Source organism: Myripristis murdjan, chromosome 20, assembly GCF_902150065.1.
Source record: "Myripristis murdjan chromosome 20, fMyrMur1.1, whole genome shotgun sequence".
NCBI classification, from domain to species: domain Eukaryota; kingdom Metazoa; phylum Chordata; class Actinopteri; order Holocentriformes; family Holocentridae; genus Myripristis; species Myripristis murdjan.
This window is the reverse complement of record NC_043999.1, coordinates 2,391,770-2,414,798: the sequence shown is the minus strand read 5'-3', so window position 1 is coordinate 2,414,798 and position 23,029 is coordinate 2,391,770. Positions and strand designations below refer to the sequence as shown.

The following is a 23,029-nucleotide window of genomic DNA, read 5'->3' as shown; positions in this document are numbered from 1 at the left end:
TGCTGGGACAGCCAGTGTAGCTGCTACACACCCCAACACAAAACAACTCACTCTGTTTGCCTCCCGAAAACAAGGATTCAAATGTAACTTCAGCTCCTGTGCGAGCGAGAGTGAACGTTGTGGAGCTCCACTGTCCGATGGAAACCATGACTGTGGTTTTACATCCTCCTCTGGAATGCTCCACTGGAGTTTGACGCCACACAGCAACAGAAAACCTTTAAGTCCCAACCTGCAGCTGACTGCATGGAAGCTGCTCAACCTGCAGCTGACTGCATGGAAGCTGCTCAACCTGCAGCTGACTGCATGGAAGCTGCTCTGTGTGAAGACAAACTTAACATATAAACATCTTCATCCCTGCATGAAGTGCATGCAGTTCATGTTGAAGTGCATGCAGTTCATGTTGAAGTGCAATAGGGGGCGCTGGCCACCTTACATATCAGCCTAATGTGGGCAGCTTCAACAAGCTGCTGATAATGATACTGACGAAGGTTAAAATGATAAATGATGATGATGATGGTAATAAATATGATGATGGAGGTGAGGATATTGATTTTGTAATGATTGCTTAATTAATGTTAAAAATATATGTTTTATGTTGATGATGATGATGAAATGGATAATATATTTTATTATGATGATTTTTGAGATAATGATGATGATGATGATGATGTAATAAATATGAGGTTATTAATTTTGTAATGATTGTTTAATTAATGCAAAAAAAATGTTTTATGTTGATGAGGATGTTGATATTGACAATATATTCTATTATGATGATGGTCAAGTTAACGATGATGATGATGATTATGATGATGGTAATAAATATTATGAAGGTGAGAATATTGCTTTTGCGTTTAATGCCAAAAATAATTGTTTTTTACGTCGATGATGATGATAAAGATGATGATGATGATGAAGAAGATGTGGCTATTGATAATAAATTTCATTGCGATGATGGTCAAGATGATGATGATGACGATGATGATGGTAATCATAAAGCTCTGGGTGATGTGTGTATGGATGATGAATGTTTACATTTCACATGTCAGTCATTAGCAGATGCTCTTATCCAGAGCTACTTCCAGAACTTTATTATTATTTTTTTTTTAATAATTTTACCAACATCACACGCAACCAACAGCGAGAAGGTCAAAGGTCAGATGGCTTTTCCTCTAACCACAGGATGACCATGATGGGAGGGAATGCTGGGAAAATCATTAAAAATTAATATGAATACAGGAATTATTAGTGGTTTGTTTTTATGTAACTGTCAACGCCTCGCCTCGTCTCATGTCTTCATTAGTCTGATCTCATTTCCTTTCCTCCTTACACTGGATTTGCGTTTGCTGAATCCCATCATGCATTTAACTTTTTTAGTGTCATGCCTTCCTGCAAAGCACTTTGTGACCTCTGCATTAGAGCTGAACGATATATTGTTATGTGCAAAATTAATATCTCCAAAAGGCAGCAACATGGACAATAACAAACTCAGGGTTAGGTATTAGCCTGGGACACGGATCGTCCTGCTCTGATCAATACAATACTCACTGTGAAGTAACTTCATTTTCCTCTACCAGGTGGTATTATTATGATGTTTGTTGAAGAATGCTTAATTTTCACTGTTTGTACACTCAGAATATTGTTGAAGCATTGGTTGCAGCAAAATTTTTAATTTACGTTTATGCAGCCTAACACAGTGATTGGTCTGTTCTGATTAATAAAATAATTTTTCACTGTTGCTGCACTTAAAAGTCCAAATAAGTGTGAACCCAGTGTCATCATGTCGCTATCTAGATATTCGGCATAAATATGGAGGTAGGAATTTTGTCCATGTTGTGCCGTTCTACTCTGCTTTTAGTGCTTTATAAATAAAGTTTACCTTTGCAACTGGGAAATGTCATGTCAGAAGTGACAGCAGTGGAGCAGGAGTTAATCTAAAGCCTGTCTGCCCTGCTGCAGGCCGGGGGCCTCAGCTCATTTACAAACTCCTCTTCCTCGTCTGCCACGTTTTTGCTCTTATCGAGGAAAGGGGCGGGGCTGGGAAGCGGTTCTAAAACATGATTGGTCCACATCCGCGAGAACGCGCCCTTAACCCTACCCGCGGGTGGACTCCGAGCCTCTGACTGGTGGGATTTGACGTCACTCACATCAGTGTGGTTACTATGGATTTTAGCATTACTGGTCTCCAAGAGGACGTGATTTTTGCTCGAGTCGCTGTGAGCTTCCTGGCTGACATCAATGGAGTGAACAGGATATTCAGGATATTTCCGCCACAGTTTGACAGACAACCGTAGCTAGTTCGTTGCTGCGTGACTGCAAGAAAGCATCAGTGGATTTACGAACCAATGGCCCAGAGAAAGAACCCCAAACCCCATGGTAAAAAAGGTCAGTGCCCTTCTCTTGCTCGGTTAGCTGGAGCTCTTGTCAAGAATCCTCCCGTTCCAGAGTCCATTCAAAATTCTGCAGTTTAAACTACATTTGCTTATCGGCAAAAATGCACGGCGTGTTAAACAAAACCCACCAGATCCCACCGGGTCTCACGACCCGGTGGGATCTGGTGTTTGATGCGGCAACAATCCCGACACTGAAAGCGACACATAGTTGCAACATTTTTGCAACTGTAACAGCTGATGCGGGTGTTGTTCCCGCAGCCTCCCTCAGCCACAACACACCGAGCGAACGGTGCGAACAGCAAAGAAAAGAGGCTTAAGTTTTGCTGAAATAAACGCTGCACGGAGGATTGTACATACGCCGAAGTGAAGAGTGGTCGATGGAGATGAGGTGAAGGTCTTACATGAGGCTCATCCGTGTACTGATTTGTGACGATAAACGGGAGAATATGAAAAGTGTTAAATTTTAAATGGAGTCTGGTGCGGATGTTCTCGAAACAAGATGTTGGGACATGAAGCTAAGCCTCCAGTCCAGCGTACATGTTAGCGGTCTCAGCATCCACAGGGACATGTAGTCAGCTGTCCGGCTGGTTTTTAAGCAATAAATCTGGACTATACCCCTGGTTCATGTTAGCCTGTTCGCTTGTTTTCCGACGTCAGACTGAAGCTGGCCTCCTAACTTTGGCTAAGCTACCCTAAGCTAACGTTAGCTATCAACATTCCAGCTGATCACAGCTCATGGTGACGTTTCCCTGCTGTTTCCATGTTTTTCAGTTGCGGGATGACATGACTCACATTATTACATCTCACACGGCTGACATAAAGCTTTGAGATGAATCCATAAACCACAAAATGATATTTAGTCCCAAAAAAACTTCATAATTTTGGCAGGGTTGCCTGAATTTACAATCACTAAACCACACTGCAAAAAGTCAAATCTTACCAAGATTATTTGTCTTATTTCAAGTCAAAATGTCTTATTTCTAGTCAAAATATCTCATTACACTTAAAATAAGACATGATCAGCTAAGAAATAACTTGCCTTTAGATAATGTTCACCTGTTTCAAGTGAAAATTTACTTGAAACAAGTTAAAATTTGCTAGAAACAAGAAACATATTCTGCCAAGTGAACAAGCAAATTTTTACTTGTGACACAAGTGAACAAGCAAATTTTTACTTGTTCACTTGTGTCACGAGTAAAAATTTGAAACAGGTGAAAATTATCTAAAGGCAAGTTATTTCTGAGGTGATCATGTCTTATTTTAAGTGTAATGAGATATTTTGACTAGAAATAAGACATTTTGACTTGAAATAAGACAAATACTCTTGGTAAGATTTTGACTTTTTGCAGTGCATACATTACATCACATCTCCTAACAGGACTCATTGGATTTTGCTTTTATTTTGACTTGTTTTGTTATTTATTTATTTATTTATTTATTTTTGCCACCTGGACTCACTCCAGTAAGTCTCTGGGATAAAGCTTGATTTTTGCCCACACAGTGATGACTAGGCTGCTGATTGGAGTTAACAAGGTTTACCCACACCCCCTTATTCACTGCTTCACTTCTCCATCCATCCTCAGTACACGAGCATCATCAGCTCTTCTCCGTCTCTCTCCGGTGTCTGATACTCCCCTTTTACATCTGCTGGTGTGTCGACTGGCAGGGAAGACACCAGGGAACACACTTCCCAGGGAGTGTGTGTGTGTGTGTGTGTGAGAGAGCCAGCTGTAAGCCACTGATTACAAAACCTGGTAGGAGTAATTACAGAAGTTGTACGAATAGTGGAAGTTAAGACACAGCAGTAGAGGTAGTTCTGTAGAAATAGTAGTAGTAATAATAATAACAGTAGTAAAATAGTAGTGGAAGTAGTATCAGTGTTAGTAACTGATGCAGTAATAGGATGGTTGAAATAATGGAAGCAGTAGGAGTAGAGTTGAACCAGCTGGACTGTTTGTAGTTTATTGAAGACGTTTCATTTCTCGTCGAGGAGGCCTCTGCAGCCCCACCTGTCTAACCTGTGGGGACGTTCTGCAGGTCGCTGGCTCGTTAGTGCTCCTCCCTGCTGTGGTGACCTTCGTTAGTGCCGTTAGGGTCACCTGACTCCAGGAATAAATGAGTGAATGATAGTCTGGCTCCGGCCCTCCGCTCCAAATTGCATACTTCTACTTTTTACTTTTAAGTATGTACTGCAGCTGCCCTTACAAAGTATGCAGTGTAGTATGCAGTATGTGTGCGTGTGCATACTATTGGGACACACTACGTACGTCCTCCCTGAGCTCCGCCCCTCTCGCTCACTTCCTCCTCCGTCCGTAGCTCCACATTTGAATGTTGTTGTCAAAATGGCGGTGTTGTTTCATACTGAGCTGTCCTCTGTCTGGTTTCTGATCTTCTGTCTTCCTGTCGCTGCTGCTGTACCTGAGCCAGGTGAGTGTGATGTGTGTGTGTGTGTGTGTCGTCTTCTGTATGTGGGTGTGGCCTGTACACGCAGCTCAGTCAGTGCCACGTAACGTCCGCTGCGCAAAGGATTGTGGGTCAGAATGGCCAGAGCAGCATGCTGACATGCAGACTGTGAAATCTGAGCGGATGTAGTAGAACATCCTGGTACTCTTGGCATACTGCATCTGACATACTGTGTACTGGGACATACTCATTCTTTTTCTTGCATACTAAATAGTACTGGTTTGCACATTGTATACATCGATGCACACTGTTTTTTTTGGTTTTTTGCACATTGGGTACTTAGATCTTTAGATCTCGAGTGTCATCTTTTATTCTTTATTTTTTATTATTCTTTATTTTTTATTATTCTTTATTTTTTATTTACTTAATCTTGTACTCTGTGGATACTGCTGAAAACTGTGAATTTCCTTCGGGATGAATAAAGTATCTATCTATGTGGTAGTATGGGTACTGGAACGCAGGGCCGGAGTGCATGATGGTTGTTGGTGTTCCCTGGCTCCAGGAGGGGTCAACAGTCGCCGTGGTCACCTGACTCCAGGGGTGAATGACGGTCGTTAACGTTACCTGGCTCCAAGCTCAAGGCGGGCGGTGGGATCACCTGACTCCAGCAGTCGTTAGGGTCACCTGGCGCCAGGTGAAAACGAAGGCCGTCATGGACCCTCGGCGTCAGGAGTGAATGACGGCCGTCAGGGTCACCAGGGGTCAAGAATGAATGGTTGAACTTTAGCGATGGGTTTCGAGCACCGGTACTGAGTTGGTTCTGGTTCCTGACTTGAAATATCCATAAGGACATTCTAACATAGCCGACATTTTTTAAAATTGTTAACTGTCCCTTTATAATGACAAAGCTCCTGGTGCTTAGTCTCAGTGTGGGTACGTCCTAAAAAACCTATTTTACCCAAAACATTGGAGCTTTTCTTTGAGGTAACCCTTCATCAAAGACCACGATAAATATAATGGTAGTCAGCTATGTTGAAATGACTGTGTGTGTGTGTGTGTGTGTGTGTGTGTGTGTGTGTGTGTGAGAGAGAGAGACAGAGAGAGAGAGAGAGAGTGAGAGAGAGGAGAGGAAATAAGCAAGCTCCAAGGTTATGTGGTGGGCTATTCTGTCCTCTGGCATTTGTGACACACACACACACACACACACACACACACACACACACACACACACACACACACACACACAGGGTCCATAGTTTTGTCAGCTCTAATAATAGTGTGGATCAGGTTCAGTTTGACGGCAGCCGCTCACAGTCCGTCTCTGTTCTCTGACACTGGGAAGACGAGCACATCTCTCTCTCTCTCTCTCTCTCTCTCTCTCTCCCTCTCTCTCTCTCTCTCTGCTTGACTCGATCTGTTCCTGTCTTTCACTCGGGTCACTGTTTCCTCGGCCGGATCGTTCGTCCGCTCCGGCGATCAGAAACTCGGCTCAGCAGCTCGTTTTCCTGCGTGTTTGTGTCGTCTCGTTCTCTGCTTTGTTGTTTGTCTTTTTTTATTTTTGAATAGTTTTTTTTGCGTATTAAACTTTTTAAGCTTCTTCTTTTTTTAGTTTGACCTCATGGAGGGCGTGGCTGTGATCTTATTTTGAAAGGTCTGAAGTGCCACAGAACTTCATTTTGAAGTTTGAAGTCTTGTTGCAGGTATATTGGTAGCTCTCGTTTTGACATTTATTGAACTCCTCCCACGTCGGCTTTGCTCTGTTTTCTCGTGTGTGTGTGTGTGTGTGTGTGTGTGTGTGTGTGTTGTGTGTGTGTGTTGGGCTTGTTTTGCCAGCTCATGGTTTCAAAAAATCGTCTTTCTTGGATTTTTTGAGTGGCGGTTTGTCCGTCCCGGCTCGGCTCCATGCAGCGCTACAGCCGCCACAGCACCTCCCCCTCCTCCTCCTCCTCTGCTCCCGTAGAGGAGGTCTACGCCGAGGAGGAGGTCTTCGCCGAGGAGGAGGAGGTCTACACCGAGGAGGAGGTGTATGAGGAGGAGGAGGAGGCGCCGCTGGTGGAGGAGCAGGTGCAGCGTGCGGTCCAGGAGACAGGTAGGACAGCGGTGATAATGAGGTCTGACCTGGTTCGGTGTGCTCTCGGTTCTCATGTGGCCTGGTTCGGCTCGGTTAGGAGGCGCTTGTGAGGAGGAGGTGTCGGTGGCACGGGAGGAGGTGCAGCCTGTCGTCCCAGAGACAGGTAAGACCGGTTCAGAGGATTAAATTTGGCCTGGTTTGGTTTGGAGGTGTTTTATGGTCTGGTCTGGTCTGGTTTGGTCTGGTCTGGTTTGGTTTGGTTTGAGATGATAGTATGATTCTGGTGTGGCATGGGCAAACCAGATTAAATTGTGCAGTTAAAAACCCTTTGAAACCTGTGGAGCTCATGGGGGGCTTTTATTTATTTATTTATTTATTTATTTATTTTTGTGATCAAATATTTTTATTTTTTGTACAACACATAAAACAAAATACAACATGTATGAAACATTCAACATAAACACATTGACATAAAACAAGCATTCAGACAATTTCCAGACAAACCCAATTCCAACCCCTCCCTCCCCCCCCACCCCACAGGACCCATCAGCTCATCCTAACAAAAATAAATCAAAATGGGGGGCTTTTATTTTGATTATTTTTTTTTTTTTTTAATTTCTTTCTTCTTCCTCCTCTTCTTGTCCCGCATATTCATTTTTGGCAGTTTTCTTATTTATTTTCTGTGTAATGTTCTTGTAATTTATTAGGTATAGCCTAATAATTAGGAATAATTATGAATGTTGTTTTATTGTAATCACACTTTTTTGGGCTAATTTTCTGGTCATTTTCCTGTCATTTCTGTTTTTAGTTTAGTTTAGTTTTTTTTGTTACAAATTTTTTTGTAAATACTAATTTTTAGATTATTTTGTTGTAATTTTTCTTTTTTTTTTTATTTAGTTTTTGGGCTAATTTTCTGGTCATTTTCTTGTCATTTCTGTTTTTAGTTTAGTTTTTTTTGTTACAAATTTTTTTGTAAATACTAATTTTTAGATTATTTTGTTGTAATTTTTCTTTTTTTTTTAAATTAAGTTTTTGGGGTAATTTAGGGGAAAGTTTTTTTGAAAGAAATAAAGTGAGTTTATTTAGGTTTCAAAGGATAAATGTGTTTGAAACGTGTGTTAAAACAAGTTACAGTCTCTCACACCTGTGCAAGTCACCCTGGGTGTAAGTCTTCATAGCCTCTCTATATATACAGTATATACAGGTGTGTGTGCATGTGTGTGTGTCATGTTTGGTGTGTGAGACCTTGCGGGAGAAGATTGGCTACTTTTTGGCCTGTTGGTGGCGCCATAATGGGCTGATTATTTTCATGTTGTGGAAACTAGATAAACATGTAAAAACACACCTGATTACCCAAAGCGTCATCAGATCTGACCCGTCGGTGTGTGAGGCCTCCTGTTGGCCTGGTGGTGGCGCTGCTGTGGGACAGTCAGGTTCACATTCAAAGTGTCAACAGCAGGAAGCAGACGAGATCACACTCAGGCCAGTCCGTCGTCCCTCAGCGAGCTCTGATTGTTTGTCCATTAACTGGTTATTCATCAGCAGAAGATCAGTCAGCTGTGATTTTGATAAACAATCAGTGGTTTATTAATTAACCAATTAAAAAACAGCTGCTGGTCGGACTGAGGAAGACGTGAGGACGTCACTTATTTTCGACGACCTTATGGACTAAATGATTAATCGATTAGCCCGTTCATTCAAAACTATAATCATTAGCTCGAGCTGGAGCAGTGAATGCAACACAAACTTACTTCCTGACCCCAAGTTGGAGCGCTGTCTTCTGTCCAGACCTGCTGTGTGTGTGTGTGTGTGTGTGTGTGTGTGTGTGTGTGTGTGTGCTGCTGTGTGTTGTGGCCTGGTTTGTTTAGTTTGCTGTGTTTGCTGAACGGGCTCAGGGGACACTTTGACCCGTTTCGGTCAAACTGAGGGAGGAAGTGTCCTGCAGCTCAGGCTGATGCTGTGAGAGCAGCCCGGCCGCTGCACAGGCTCTTCCTGCAGGCCTGGCTGCAGCCTGCAGGGGGTAACCACACTGGGGGTCCCTCACCGGGGGTCCCTCCCTGGGGGTAACCACACTGTGGGGTCCCTCCCTGGGCTTCCCCTCCTGCCAGCTCATCCTCACTGTTCAACACTTTGACTGCACACCTCAGCCACCGTGTCACAAAAAAGACAACACTGCAAAAACTCAAAATCTTACCAAGATTATTTGTCTTATTTCAAGTCAAAAATGTCTTATTCCTAGTCAAAATATCTCATTACACTTAAAATAAGACATGATCACCTCAGAGGTAACTTGTTTTTAGACAATTTTCACTTGTTTCATGTGAAAATTCATTGGTATTTCATTGGTAAAATTTGCCAGTGGAAAAAGCAAATTTTCACTTGAAACAAGAGACAATTGTCTAAAAACAAGTTACTTCTGAGGTGATCATGTCTTATTTTAAGTGTAATGAGATATTTTGACTAGGAATAAGACATTTTTGACTTGAAATTAGACAAATAATCTTGGTAAGATTTTGCGTTTTTGCAGTGAAGAAGCCCATGTATCTTTGCTCTTTTGCTTCCATCAAAGCTGCTGGTCACTGGAAGAGAACAACAGCAAGCAGTCAAGTTAGCATCAACCTGTCAAATACACACACACACACACACACACACATACACACACACACAAAGAGACCGATTAGCACAGATGGCCTCTATATGTGAAGCCTTATTGTTATGGTGTATGTGGGCATTAATGTGACAAATAATTTTTAAAAAAAGGGCCGCGCCCGACTTGGCCCGATGTCACAAGAAGAAAAAAAAAAAACAAACAAAAAACCATCCTACCCGACCAGAGCCTGGCATTCTCCGTCGGGGCTCGACGGGCTCGGGTCGGGAGGCAGACATTAAAGTCCACAGACAGCAGCTGTTCACAAGCCTCGCTCTCTCTCTCTCTCTCTCTCTCTCTCTCTCTCTCTCTGTTTATTCCTGGGTCAGCCTGCCCTTTGCTCTGTTCTTCTCTGCTCCTCTGAGAGATTTGTCTCTTGGATGGGATCCACAGTTCCCACAGGCCTTGAAAGATTTGAAAATACAAGATAAAAAAAACAAAAAAAAGGCCGTCAGCACAGCCAGTGAATGAAGTCCAAAATGAAAAAGGCCGACCGTCATCTGAGCCCCTCTGACTGTCAAAAAAAAAAAAAATCTCTTATACAGCAAGGGACAAAACTCAAGTAATTGTAGCAAATTGTTGATTAAGATGATTGATCATTATAATAAGATCTATATTATAAGTCATAAAAAACATTTGCATATGTTGTTATATTTGGTGAAGGAAGCATTAAATGTAGTGCAGACCTCTGTTTGTGTTTTGTCTTTGTCAGTGATCACTGTTTGTGCCTTTTACAGAAGACAAAAGTGTGTGTGTGTGTGTGTGTGTGTGTGTGTGTGTGTGTGTGTGTGTGTTTTGAAATCTGTCCAAGTCAAACCTGTCCTGGAATTTAAAAACAAACCTGTAACCTGGACAGGTGACCTGGCATCTCAGGTGACACTGTGTCTAGTCTTTTATATACACACACACACACACACACACACACACACACACCCGTTGCTGTACTTAGAACAACACACACATCTCAGTTTCTGTGTTACAGTGTGTCGTCTGGCGATCGGCTTTGGATTACACTCATTCATTCATTTCATTCTTTTCATTTATTTAATTTATTCATGGATTCATTCAGCCAGATAGTGGCACAATTATTCATGCATTCATTCACTCATTCACTCATTGATGTGTGCAGCTGTTCACTTGTCCACTTTGTCATACGGTATTTTCTTCTTCAAGCTTCCCAGGACCGAATTACGAAAAAAATAAAAAGAGATCGGAAGCACCTTGGGAAAAAAAAATATTTAGTCCAGCTTTTATACCACTAAAAATAATAAAAAGTACATGAAAGGCCATTATGAGCATTATACTCTATATGGGTATCACAGAGTCAGTTTTATTATTATTATTATTCTCAAAGGGCTTCACATGTGGCCCCTCGCTCGGCCCTCGTAGCGGCCGGCCAGGTGAGCACCAGGTGCTGGACAGGTGCAGACTGTGATGCTGTCTCAACCACGTCACCCAGCACACGTTTGATTTTGTGTCTGTCCTGTTCATGTTTTAACCCGAGCCTCTCCCTGTGTCTCCCTCAGAGGTGAAAGCACCCGTGGAGAGCAAGAATGGGAAGAGGACGGAGGGAGGAGGCGGAGGAGGAGGTGGAGGAGGAGGAGGAGGAGGAGGAGGAGGTCCTAAACACTCCATGTTCACCTGGTTTGTGGTCCTGGCTCTGCTGGGAGTCTGGAGCTCCGTGGCCGTGGTCTACTTCGACATCGTGGACTACGACGGCGTCATCGGTAAGAAAGACACGCCCCCCTCAGGCCGTCGATGCTGTAATGTTGTGTGATATCAGAGTGAGAAGGGAGGATGCACTGCAGGTGAGCGTCCACACAGCCGCTGGCCAGCAACAGCAACAGGAACAGGAACAGGAACAGGAACAGCGGCGCAAAAGAAAAAAAAAACCCAGTTGAGTCCAGTTCACCTGACCTGCAGGTGTTTGGGCTGTGGGAGGAAACCAGAGCTCCCAGCAGAAACCCACACACACACACACACACACACACACACAGGGAGAACATGCAAACACACAGAGAGAGAATCAAACCCAGGACCCTGCTGCTGTAAGGTGACAGTGCCAACCACTGCACTGTTAGTCATGATCCAACTATAATAGTTGGACCATGACTATAATAACTATATGACTATAATAATGACTATAATAATTTAAAGTAACTAAATTTAATTTAAAGTAACTAAAGTAAGTACAGTAACTAAATTAACTAAAGTAAGTACAGTAAGTACAGTAACTAAAACTACAGTAACTAAAGTAACTGAAGTAATGAAATCCAAAGAAAAGGCTGTTGGAGGTAAAATTAGAGTCAAAGTGCCGACGTGAGGAGGAGGCTCTGCTCGTCCTGTCAGCTGGCCTCGTTTTCTGTTCACATACAGCAGCATGATGTGTGATGTGGCTAACACACACACACACACACACACACACACTATAATAATTTTAAAAATAATAGTATTGATAATAATAAAAATAAACTATAGAGTTCTTTTGAAAACCAGTTAGAATGTGCTTCCCGGCAAGGTGCAAGTACAGAATAAATCCTGAAAACAAAGTGAAAATAAAAGTGAAACTGTGATCACTGACAGGAACTTGCTGTGACGTCTGTTTCTGGGTCAACTGGGAGGCCAGAAAGTTTCCCAGTGGGCTGTCCTGCCAGGAGGGACGCCTCCTGGTGGGACCTGGGACGTCTCAGAGTTCCCAGGTTGTCTTGAACGCAGCATTACAGCTGTAGCCCTTTGTGCTGCTGAAGTGAGTGGCGTAATGATGAGCTGAGGCTTTGGACATGCGGGCTGATGGAAACAATTATTGTGCAAACACATAGAAATGCACAGGCTCATGTTCTGTTGTTGCTCTGTTGTTCCAGCACTGCTGTGTTACTGGAATATTTTGTCATCTCAACCAGAGTTTCCCTTGTCAAGCTTCTGTCCAGCAGGCGGAGCGACCTGTTGGACCACGTGCACTGCAAAAAGTTAAAATCTTACCAAGATTATTTGTCTTATTTCAAGTCAAAATGTCTTATTTCTAGTCAAAATATCTCATTACACTTAAAATAAGACATGATCACCTCAGAAGTAACTTGTTTTTAGACAGTTTCCACTTGTTTCAAGTGAAAATCTACTTGAAACAATTTTTACTTGTTCACTTGTGTCACAAGTAAAAATTTGCTTGTTCCATTGGCAAAATTTGTTTCTTGTTTCAAGTAAATTTTCACTTGAAACTTGTTGAAATAAGTGAAAATTGTCTAAAGACAAGTAATTTCTGTGCTGATCATGTCTTATTTTAAGTGTAATGAGATATTTTGACTAGAAATAAGACAAATAATCTTGGTAAGATTTTGACTTTTTGCAGTGTGTCATTTCTCTGCTGATTTTGTCTGCTTTAACACAAAGGCGCAAACACCGACACCAAAGTGAACAAACTGCAGTTTTAAAGTTTGTATTATATTTATGGGCTGAAACAGGTGAAGAGTCGACAACGTGTTTGAACTCGGCAGGGATCTAATTTTACATAAAAGTAGCTGAGCGCCGGCACTAAGTCACAAGAAGACACGCCGCGCAGCGCGTCCAGCGACAGGCGAGAAGACATCGGCTAAATTCAGCCTGGTGTGAATTCCTGTGTGAAGCGTACAGTCCTGCAGCAGGGCTTCAGGTTGCTGTCGAAAACCTCAACGTCACGTTAATCGGCAGAGAGAGCGAACGTGTGTCAGTGTGTGTGGTGATGGAAGATGTCCCGGTATGAGTGACACTGTAAAGGGGCTCAGAGACGGTGTTTGGGACAGTGCAGGACAAACTGGAGGACACGTATCGGTCTGCATAGGAAGACTGACGTCCCAGAATGCCACACACCCATTAACACCTGAGGTTCATCAAACAAGATCTTTCAAACACCCAGCCAGTACTTATAATGTCAGAGTTAATGCATCATTTCTGTTTCAAACACTCACCGCGTGCTGCCTTTAATGCCTGGTGAAGACAGTTTGTCATAAGCTTGTCTGATCTCTGATCCTATGGAAAAAAATCGGCGCTGTGATTTTAAAATCTCACGACAGCAAAACTATCAGAATTTCAGTTTAAAAAGCTCAAACTCGTCGTCTAGTCTAAGTCTCTGGTCCCATTCTTCACCCAAATCTTCCTGCAAACACTTTTCACAGCATTTTCCTGTGGCAAGACCGTAAAATTACGCCTCCATGCTGAGCACTGGAGACAGAAATTACACATGACGGGTGAAGATTTCCTTTATGTTAACTGCTGTCTTTTTAAAAATGTCTGTTATAGATAGATAGATAGATAGATAGATAGATAGATAGATAGATAGATAGATAGATAGACTTTATTGATCCCAACCAGGGAAATTCTGGTGTTCCAGCAGCAACAGTAGAAACATATAATAAAGTTAAATAAAATAGAATAAAGGCTAAATATATACAATAGAGACTATAAAGACTAAAAACTAAAAATATACATGAATATACAGATGGAATTAAATATATAACGTTTCTCTGTCAATCTTTTTTTTTTTTTTTTTTTTTTTTTTTTTTGGCCAACGTCCTGTTTGAATGACGCTCCTGAGACAGAGACAGTCGACTGTGCAGATGCATGCTTTCTGTCAGTGTGTCAGCAGTGTGTGTGTGTGTGTGTGTGTGTGTGTGTGTGTGTGTGTGTGTGTGTGTGTGTTTGAGCGTGGCAACACACTGCGGCTGTGGCGGGAGAGGAAGGTGCAATGAGGTCAACGTTAAAACATGAGGAGCCGTCACGCTGCCTCGGCTTTCAGAAATGAATTTCACCAGAAAACCGAAGAACAAGAGCTCCTGTTGATAGCTGCTGCTCGCCAAAATAAAAGCCCAGACCCTAAATCAGCTGTTGAGGTCAATAAAGTCGAAGCTGGAAACTGAGCTGTGTGTCGTTGAATACACACTGCATGCAGGCGGCTTGTTTTTTTAGGTGCCCCAACACCCTCCCCTCCCAAAAAAGCTTTTTCAGTCTATAACCATAAAATATTATATCCTAGTAATACAACTAATAATGAGAATACTCCTAATAATAATAAATAACAAACAGCAACAACAATAATAATGATAAATATTATATGATATTAAAATATCCCCCTGAAACTCATGAGACCAGAGGTGGCCTTTTATTTCGGCAAGTTTTTTCAAAATAAAAACAGGCTTTTATTTGTTTGACTGTTGTCTGTAATTTAAAAAAAAAATAGTAAATGTAAAAATGTATATACACTCTCATCCAAAATGATCTAAACAATAAATAAATAATTGATAATCCTACAATAACCCCCCAAAAAACAAAGTTCTTACAAACTGAAAGTAAAACTACAGTAAGTACAGTAAAGTAAGTACAGTAACTACAGTAACTAAAGTAAGTACAGTAAGTACAGTAACTAAAGTAACCACAGTAACTAAAGTAAGTACAGTAACTACAGTAACTAAAACTACAGTAAGTACAGTAAATGCAGTAAGTACAGTAACTAAAGTAACTAAAGTAATCAAACACAAAGAAAAGGCTGTTGGAGGTGAAGTTAGAGTCAAAGTGCCGACGTGAGGAGGAGGCTCTGCTCGTCCTGTCAGCTGGCCTCGTTTTCTGTTCACATACAGCAGCATGATGTGTGATGTGGCTAACACACACACACACACACACACACACACACACACACACACACACACACACACACACACACACACACACCCTGCCCTGAAAGTTTCCAAACTTTGGTTGATGCATGTGAGCTCACCTCTGTCTGTGTGTGGTGAAGAGAGACAGACGAGGGTTTCACAACTCCTTTTTCTCTGTCTCTCTCTCACTCACACACTCACACACACACACACACACACACACACACACACACACACACACACACACACTGCCCTGAAAGTTTCCAAACTTTGGTTGATGCATGTGAGCTCACCTCTGTCTGTGTGTGGTGAAGAGAGACAGACGAGGGTTTCACAACTCCTTTTTCTCTGTCTCTCTCTCACTCACACACTCACACACACACACACACACACACACACACACACACACACACACACACACACACACACACGCAGACAGAGGAAGCAGTTTGTCTGCTTTGAATGTCAAAAGAAGAAGTTGTTATTTTAATATTTGTCTTCCTGCGTGTCGGCTGGATGTCGGCTGCTCTGTGGATTTCCCACCAAAAGATCAACATGAATCGGACGTTTGATCGTGGCTCTTTGACGGCCGCCATGTTAAACCAGGACGACGCTGATAATGTTAGAACGCGTCACCTTCAGCTGCCACAGTGCGTTTTAAACCATAACACTTCATTTATGTATCAGGAACCCTCCATGTGCTGCCTTCAGTCCAAGTTTCACCCACACCGGGGGTTTCTCCTGGCTCACGGTCAGGTGGTGGTGGTACCTGATGATGGGCTCCCACGTGCACATGTCCACGTGCGCCGTGCCCTCAACTGGCTCAAGCAAACATATTTTACAAGCAATGTATTTTAGGAGTTCAAATTAAATGAGTAAAGATATGACAAGTATAATTTTTTCACATATTTATTTTTTAAAACGTGTGCCCTGTTCAACATTTTAGTACAATTACACTGAGCATTTTTCTGGGGACGCTCAGGAAAACCCTCAAGGACCCCTAGAGGTTCCCGGACCCCACGTTGAGAACCACAGGCCCTGCTCTCGTAGTCCAACCTCCGGCAGCACAAACCTGAGCTCTTATTTTGGAGTATAGTTTTATTTTGACACTCCTAATGTTCAGTGGCGTCGGCGACTGCCTGAATCCCCTCGACTCGACTCGCGGCCCTGCGACCGTCCTGCACTCTGACCCTCGTCCTCGGCTCCTGGTGGGGTCGTCTTTCTCTGGGATCTCATCAGTAACAGGAATTATTGCTTTTTAACTGCCAATAATAAGCAGATTGTCTTGACTCTCCTCTTCCCGGCCTTGCTTTCTGAAAAACGTCGCTGATCTTACGACTCACCGTATCTGCAGAACTGAAAACATGAACTTACACTGGTGGGGGAATGTGGACGTGCAATATTCACCTGTTTCAGCCTTGAAGAATTAAGTTTCTCCTTCATTGGCTGTTTTGGTAGCGCCGGTTCCTGACTTGTTAGTAAAGGCTTGCATGTAAACTTCAGGAACGGAGCGACACTGTGGGAAAATTCAGTTCCTCCTGTCTCCCAGCAGGAAACACAGATCCTCCTGGTTCCTCAGGTGTGTCGGGCTCACACACACCAGGCCCACGTGTCCAGGCGTTTGATGCCCGGCGCTAAATCAAACGTCTCTCTGGAGCCGTGCTGCAGGATGCTGTCTGCAAACCTCCGACACGTGGATTAACCTCCCATTTCTTGTGCAAAATGCTCGTGTCACCAGCATCCAAGCCTCGGAAACCTGAGGCAACTGCCTTGATTTCTTTCAAAATGGTGGCCAAATGACGCGAACATCGCAAAACCAAAAGCAAACAAACAAAAAAGGAAATTAATAGAAAATTATCCCGGGAAGAAAGGGATTTTCAGTAGTTTTTTGGTTGCTTAATTTCAGGTAATGTCCTTGTTTGTTTTTATTTTTTCCTTTTTTGTCCTTTTTGTGCTAATTTTCAGGTCATTTTCTCGTAACTTTTTACTAATTTGATCATTTTGGGGCTCGTTTGTTGGTATTTTGAAAGAAATCCAGCCGGTGTGCTCGGGCTTCAGAGGGCTGCTGTTAAGCCTTCGATGAGAAATGTGATGTTAAAGTTTGTCTCGACTCCTCTGCAGCGCCGGGCTTTCTGCTCCCTCACTTTCTGTCAGCAGAGAGGAAACGTCTGCTCTGAGAGACTGCTGATGAATTATGTCTCTCTCTCTCTCTCTCTCTCTCTCTCTCTCTCTCTCTCTCTCTCTCTCTCATCTCTGCATGCAGCGAGAGCTAAGGAGTTTCATATGAACTTTTCTGAGGTTTTGCAAGGTACGCTCTCAAGTTAACATCCACACGTGTAGCTGACTGTTCATGACTCCATCATCATCATCATCATCATCATCATCATCATGTGACTGTGTGATCCCCTCCACACCACACCGCCCCCCACAGCAGCAGTTTAGAGAGGTTGAGACTTGAAATTGTTACGATACACAAAAGGGTGAAAAAGCAGGGCCCGTTCTAACATTATGTTAGGATAAAGAGCCGCTCAGCGTCAGACAGAGAAAAACATGGTCAGGTAAAGTAGTGCCTTAAAATTAAACCAAGTTACACAACATCAAATAACGATGAAAAACACTGGAACAAAATAAAACAAGTTAAGCGCAAATTTAGCCATAAAAACTGAAGTTAAAAATGAAATCAGTGATGAAAGTCAGTTCAGATTCACTTGAGGCCAGTAAAGTCACTCATCCTGAAGACAAGAGATGAAACAGAAGCTGCATCTCAGCCAGAAAAACCAGTGAGCAATGAGTTATCTAACTGGGACTGGAAGTATGACATCGAAAACAAATATACAGGCACCGGATTTGATGGTTGAGTCTGCGTGGTTCTCACTGCAGGCCCAGCTGGCTGATAAATGATGTGCTTCTTCTTCTTCTGTGGTGCTGAGCGGTGGCTGGCGTTTAGTTTCCTCACACTGGATCAGATTCTGAAAACTGATTTTCTTGATGATTTCTTAAACTGATGACTCAGAGGGAGAAGATAACTGACTGTGCGTGTGTGTGTGTGCGTGTGTGTGTGTGTGTGTGTGTGTGTGTGTGTGTGTGGGTGGGTGACACATCATCAGTATCACCTCCTCCATCTCTTCCTCTTCCTCCGACACCAAACCCAGGCGCCCACGTCCTCAGTGTTTGAAATGTACAGCTGTCACACTCCATCATCTATTCACTAACAATAATCCATAACAGTATCTCATATTAATATCTAATATCTTTAATCCTCAGCTCAGGACCATCAGTGCATGTATTTTTAGTAAATAGAGCTCCAGAATCACGTTTCAACTCTGGATAATGTCCATGTATCTCTGATATCTTCTAAATCTATTTATAAAATCTATCTATATCTTTCTATCTATCTCTCTATCCATACATACATGAAAGAAAAATATTGTGGTGTTAATGTCATAAATGCAGGGAAACTTAATAATTTGTCAAAATGTAATAAACTTATTTGGAGAGCTTTTATTTTGAAAGGTGGTATTTCACCCCCATAAAACTTTTCTTTGTATTTTTTTTTTTTTTTTTTTTTTTTTGGGACGGGTTTTTCTTGTTATTGTGTTTATTGATTGATTTTACAATTCTTTGTGCATGATTTTCTTGTAACTTCATGGTAATGATTCATTTTATATATATAATATATATAATTCTAATAGTTAAATATAGTATTAATAAAGTTAAATATAGTTTTCTTGTATTTTTTAGTATTTTTTAAAAATAAAAAATAATATTTTGCAAATTTTCAGGTAATTTCCTTGTAAAGTTTCTATTTTTTGTTTTTACTTTTTTTCCTTTTTTCTGGGTTTTTTGAAAGACATTAATTTGCACAGATTTCAAAGGGTTAATCGAAAATGTAATAAAAACTGTTTTATGATTGTATATATCTAATAGCTATTGACTGTTATTGTAAAAATAATTTTAAAAAATACGCCCATATAATAAACTAATTTTTGGTTAATAGAAATATTACAATAAATTATTACATGGATGTGAAGTTATTACATTTTCTAGCAGTTGATGGCTTTAACAAGCTTTTTATTACATATTCAGTCTATTTAGAGGAACGTTTTATTACATTTTGAAAAGTTATCATCTGATGGATTAAAGCTAGTCTGGATTAGGCCTACAGGGTGTCGGCGAGTCACTGACCTTCCTCCTCCTCCTCTTCCTCCTGCAGGGAAGCTGACGGCGTACGACGCCGACGGGGACGGAGACTTCGACGTGGAAGACGCCAAAGTTCTGCTCGGCAAGTCAAACACTTTTTAGTCAGATTTGATGCGACTAAATGTCTGTGATTCGATTTTCCTCAAAAACACGGGAGAGAGGCACTGAGCAGCTGGAGGAGAAATGACCCGAAAAATCTGCAAGAAAATTAGCAAAAAGTCACAAGTAAATGACCTGGAATTTCTTTAAAAAAAAAAAAAAAGAAAAAAAAGAAAGAAAGAGAGAAAATAATATTAGAAAATCACCATCATTTTTTATGGCTAAATTTCAGGTCTTTTTTTTTTTTTGGTTGCTTAATATCAGGTTATTTCTTTGTTGTTTTTTTTTTTGCTAATTTTCAGATCATTTTCTTAAAGAAAATATTTTTTCCTGTAACGTAAATTCAAATATATAATTATAATAATTGTAAATATAGTTCTCCAGATTTTTTCCCCTTTAAAAAATACTTTTCTAATAATTTTCTCTCTCTACTTTTTTTCCTTTCTTTTCAATTTTCAGGTCATTTTCTTTCTTTCATTCTTGTATTTTTTTTTCAAGAAAATATTATTTCCTGCAACATAAATTTAAATATATAATTATAATAATTATAAATATAGTGTTGTGGATTTTTCCCCTTTTTGATAATTTGATAATTTGATGGTAAAGTTGTTGTAAAGTTGCTGGTTGCCTCCTGTGTGTTTGAGAGACGTCGGATGAAATCTGTTTGCTTTGGTTTGTTTTGCCGCCTGCCGTCTGTGGTGCACGGCTGACCTGGTTTGCAGCGCCTCAGCCTGTCAGTCACCAGCCCGACGTCGCACTCTGACCTCTGACCTGTGTGTGTGTGTGTGTGTGTCTCGATGTGAGTCCGGCCCATGAGTGTGTGTGTGTGTGTGTGTGTGTGTGTGTGTGTGTGTTGGTGGAGCCAGAGAGCGGCCAAAGCGAGATACTGAACTCGTGTCACAGTGCTCTGCTCTCTCTCAGAGCTCCTCTCCAATCCTTTAATTCACCAGTGTGATTTTAAAGGGATAGTTCACCTGTTTTGATAAATGTGGTATTAAATCCCAATATCACATTTTTCAACATGGGTGAGCTGTCACTTTAAGGCCATTAACATCTAGCGCCAAAACAAAAAACCCCCAAAAAAACTTAAATCTGTGACTGTGCTGCATGACACAGGCAAAACATAGAGAGAAAAAAAAAAAGGTGTTGCTGACATGTGACATTTGTAATGCACAATCAGTACAGACAGCATGATAAATATTCAGGATTATAGATATTTATTGTTAAAATATTTTCTTTAAAAAAAAAAAAAAAAAATCCTCAGTGCAGCCTGACGTGTTGCCAGATATAATGAAACACTTTTAAGAAAACAGCCTTTTTATAGTTTAGACATCACACTCGACATTACTGCGTCTCCAGACTAAGTTATTATTTTATTTATTTATTATTATTTTTTTTTAATTGGTTTGTGCTTCTCTGATCCTTACCTTGGCTCATCGTTGATTACGCACCAAAACGTAAAACCTGGCAGCTTTGTCCTGATTGGACGAGGCGTGAACCAATCATATCCTGTGACACACGTGGCTTGTGGTCAGACTTTACAAATATAGCAAACAAAGCAAAAAATGAAATGACCTAAAATACATGATCAAACTAACGGCAGCATCAGCTGATAAGAGGCAGGAGGTCAGGAGCTTGACTCAGTCCGTCACCGGCACACAGCAGGAAGTTATTTCATTTTCAAAGTAAAGGCCACAGGAAAGTCCAGTCAGGCTGATGGAGGAGTGAGCGGAAAGATTCGTCCCCTGTTTTATAGCAGAGCTGATTTGGAGCCAAGATGGCTGCCGCCGCACGCCTAGTTGGCCGAGTTGACTGAGACAGGAAGTGATGTTGTCTGTGCTTCATGTGGGACTTGGTAAACTCACTATCTTCTCTCTTTCCCACATCTTCATCCTTTAATTTTTCCCCCCGTTTTGGTTTCCGTTGTCGTCCGTTCCTCCTCCCGGTTCCTCTCCTCACAGTTTCCTCTCCTCTTTTTGCGTTTACCTCATTTCCTTTCGTGCTCCTTTTGCCCTACAACCTTTTTTCTCTTTCCTCTTTTTCGGTTGCTTCCCTCCCGTTTTATCATCCTTTACTTTCCAACTCCCCTCTCCCTCCTTTCTTTCCGTTCTTTTTTCCCCTCCATCTCCTGCCCCTCTTTGTCGGTTTTCCTCTCTCCCTCTCTTTCTCTCTCGTCAGGCTTGACCAAAGATGGTGGTGGTAGTGCGAACGCTGAGTCGCTAGAGGAGGTTCTCGATATTTTAGCCGAGGAGGGATCCGATTGGTTCTATGGCTTCTTCACCTTCCTGTATGACGTAGTGGCTTCGCCCGTAGAGCGAGGTGAGGAAGTGGAGGAGGAGAGGAAGGAAGACAGGCAGGCGGCGGCGGCGGCGGCGGCGGCGCAGGAGGAGGAGGAGGAGGAGGAGGAAGAGGAGGGCGGAAGCAGGAAGACCTCCTCCTTGGGCGACGTGGTCGAGGGGGTCATACTGGACCTCCAGAACCAATAGGAGGGCAGAGGCCAGAGCCGCAGCCAATAGCAAGGCTCCCCTTGTCCCACTGCTGACCAATGAGGACCAGACCAGGAAGTAGCCCAGTCCATCTGGGGGGGAGGACGGCAGTGTGTGTGCTGTTGTGCAGAGGACCTGAAGGAGGACAGGAGTCTGGTTTCCACTGCAGGGCCAAACGGGGCCAAACTCTTTATTTATTTATCTATTTTATTTATTCATTTATTTATTAGTATTAGCAGTAGTAGTATTTATTTTTACTGGAATTAGAGGCACTTTTAACAAAAATACAACTGTATGTTCCAGTAGGGCTTTTAAAATACCAGATGGCCAATTTGATTCCAGAATACGACGAACAAAAAGCCTGATGGACGTCTGAATCATCATATTTCAACCCGACAACAACTTTAAACAACTTTAAACAGCTTAAACAACTTTAAACAACTTTAAACAACTTTAAACAACTTAAACAACTTTAAACAACTTTAAACAACTTTAAACAACTTAAACAACTTAAACAACTTTAAACAACTTTAAACAACTTTAAACAACTTAAACAACTTTAAACAACTTTAAACAACTTAAACAACTTAAACAACTTTAAACAGCTTTAAACAGCTTTAAACAACTTTAAACAACTTTAAACAACTTTAAACAACTTTAAACAACTTAAACAACTTTAAACAACTTTAAACAACTTAAACAACTTTAAACAACTTAAACAACTTTAAAAAGCTTTAAAAAGCTTAAACAGCTTAAACAGTTGCAAAAACACAGTGCAGTTCAGTGTTTTGTCCATAGGGGGCAGCGCTGAGCTCTTGCTATACAGAGTGGACTATGTGGCGGTCAGTGGGGCGAAATGCTATAAACTGATCGGTCCATTTGATTCCAAGTATTGATCAGTAACTGTTACTGTCATTGTTCCACGGCCCCAATATTTGGAAACAGGTATTGTACAAGTGATATATCTCCCTATATAAACTATCTTTGCTTTAAAGGGCCAGTAAGTGAAAATAAACTGTGAAACTAAAATTCTCAGCATCTGGTCAAGGAATCACCAAGTCATTGGTGTTAATCAGAACCTTTTAGATATATTTTTTTGAGGAATG

General features: G+C 41.6%; 1 protein-coding gene across 2 annotated transcripts in view; it reads left to right on the top strand.

Annotated features, from left to right (window-relative positions):
* Positions 1-2,201: 2,201 nt before the first annotated feature.
* Positions 2,202-23,029, top strand: part of unm_hu7910 (un-named hu7910) — a 66,946-nt gene continuing 46,118 nt past the window's right edge. The window contains exons 1-4 of one of the 2 annotated variants that reach the window (XM_030079488.1): positions 2,202-2,385; positions 11,041-11,241; positions 17,402-17,446; positions 19,352-19,420. In XM_030079488.1, coding sequence (XP_029935348.1) covers positions 2,346-2,385; positions 11,041-11,241; positions 17,402-17,446; positions 19,352-19,420 — 355 coding nt within the window. In that variant the 5' untranslated portion in view covers positions 2,202-2,345. The remainder of the gene's footprint in view (positions 2,386-11,040; positions 11,242-17,401; positions 17,447-19,351; positions 19,421-23,029) is intronic. The other variant, XM_030079489.1, reaches the window with a different exon arrangement.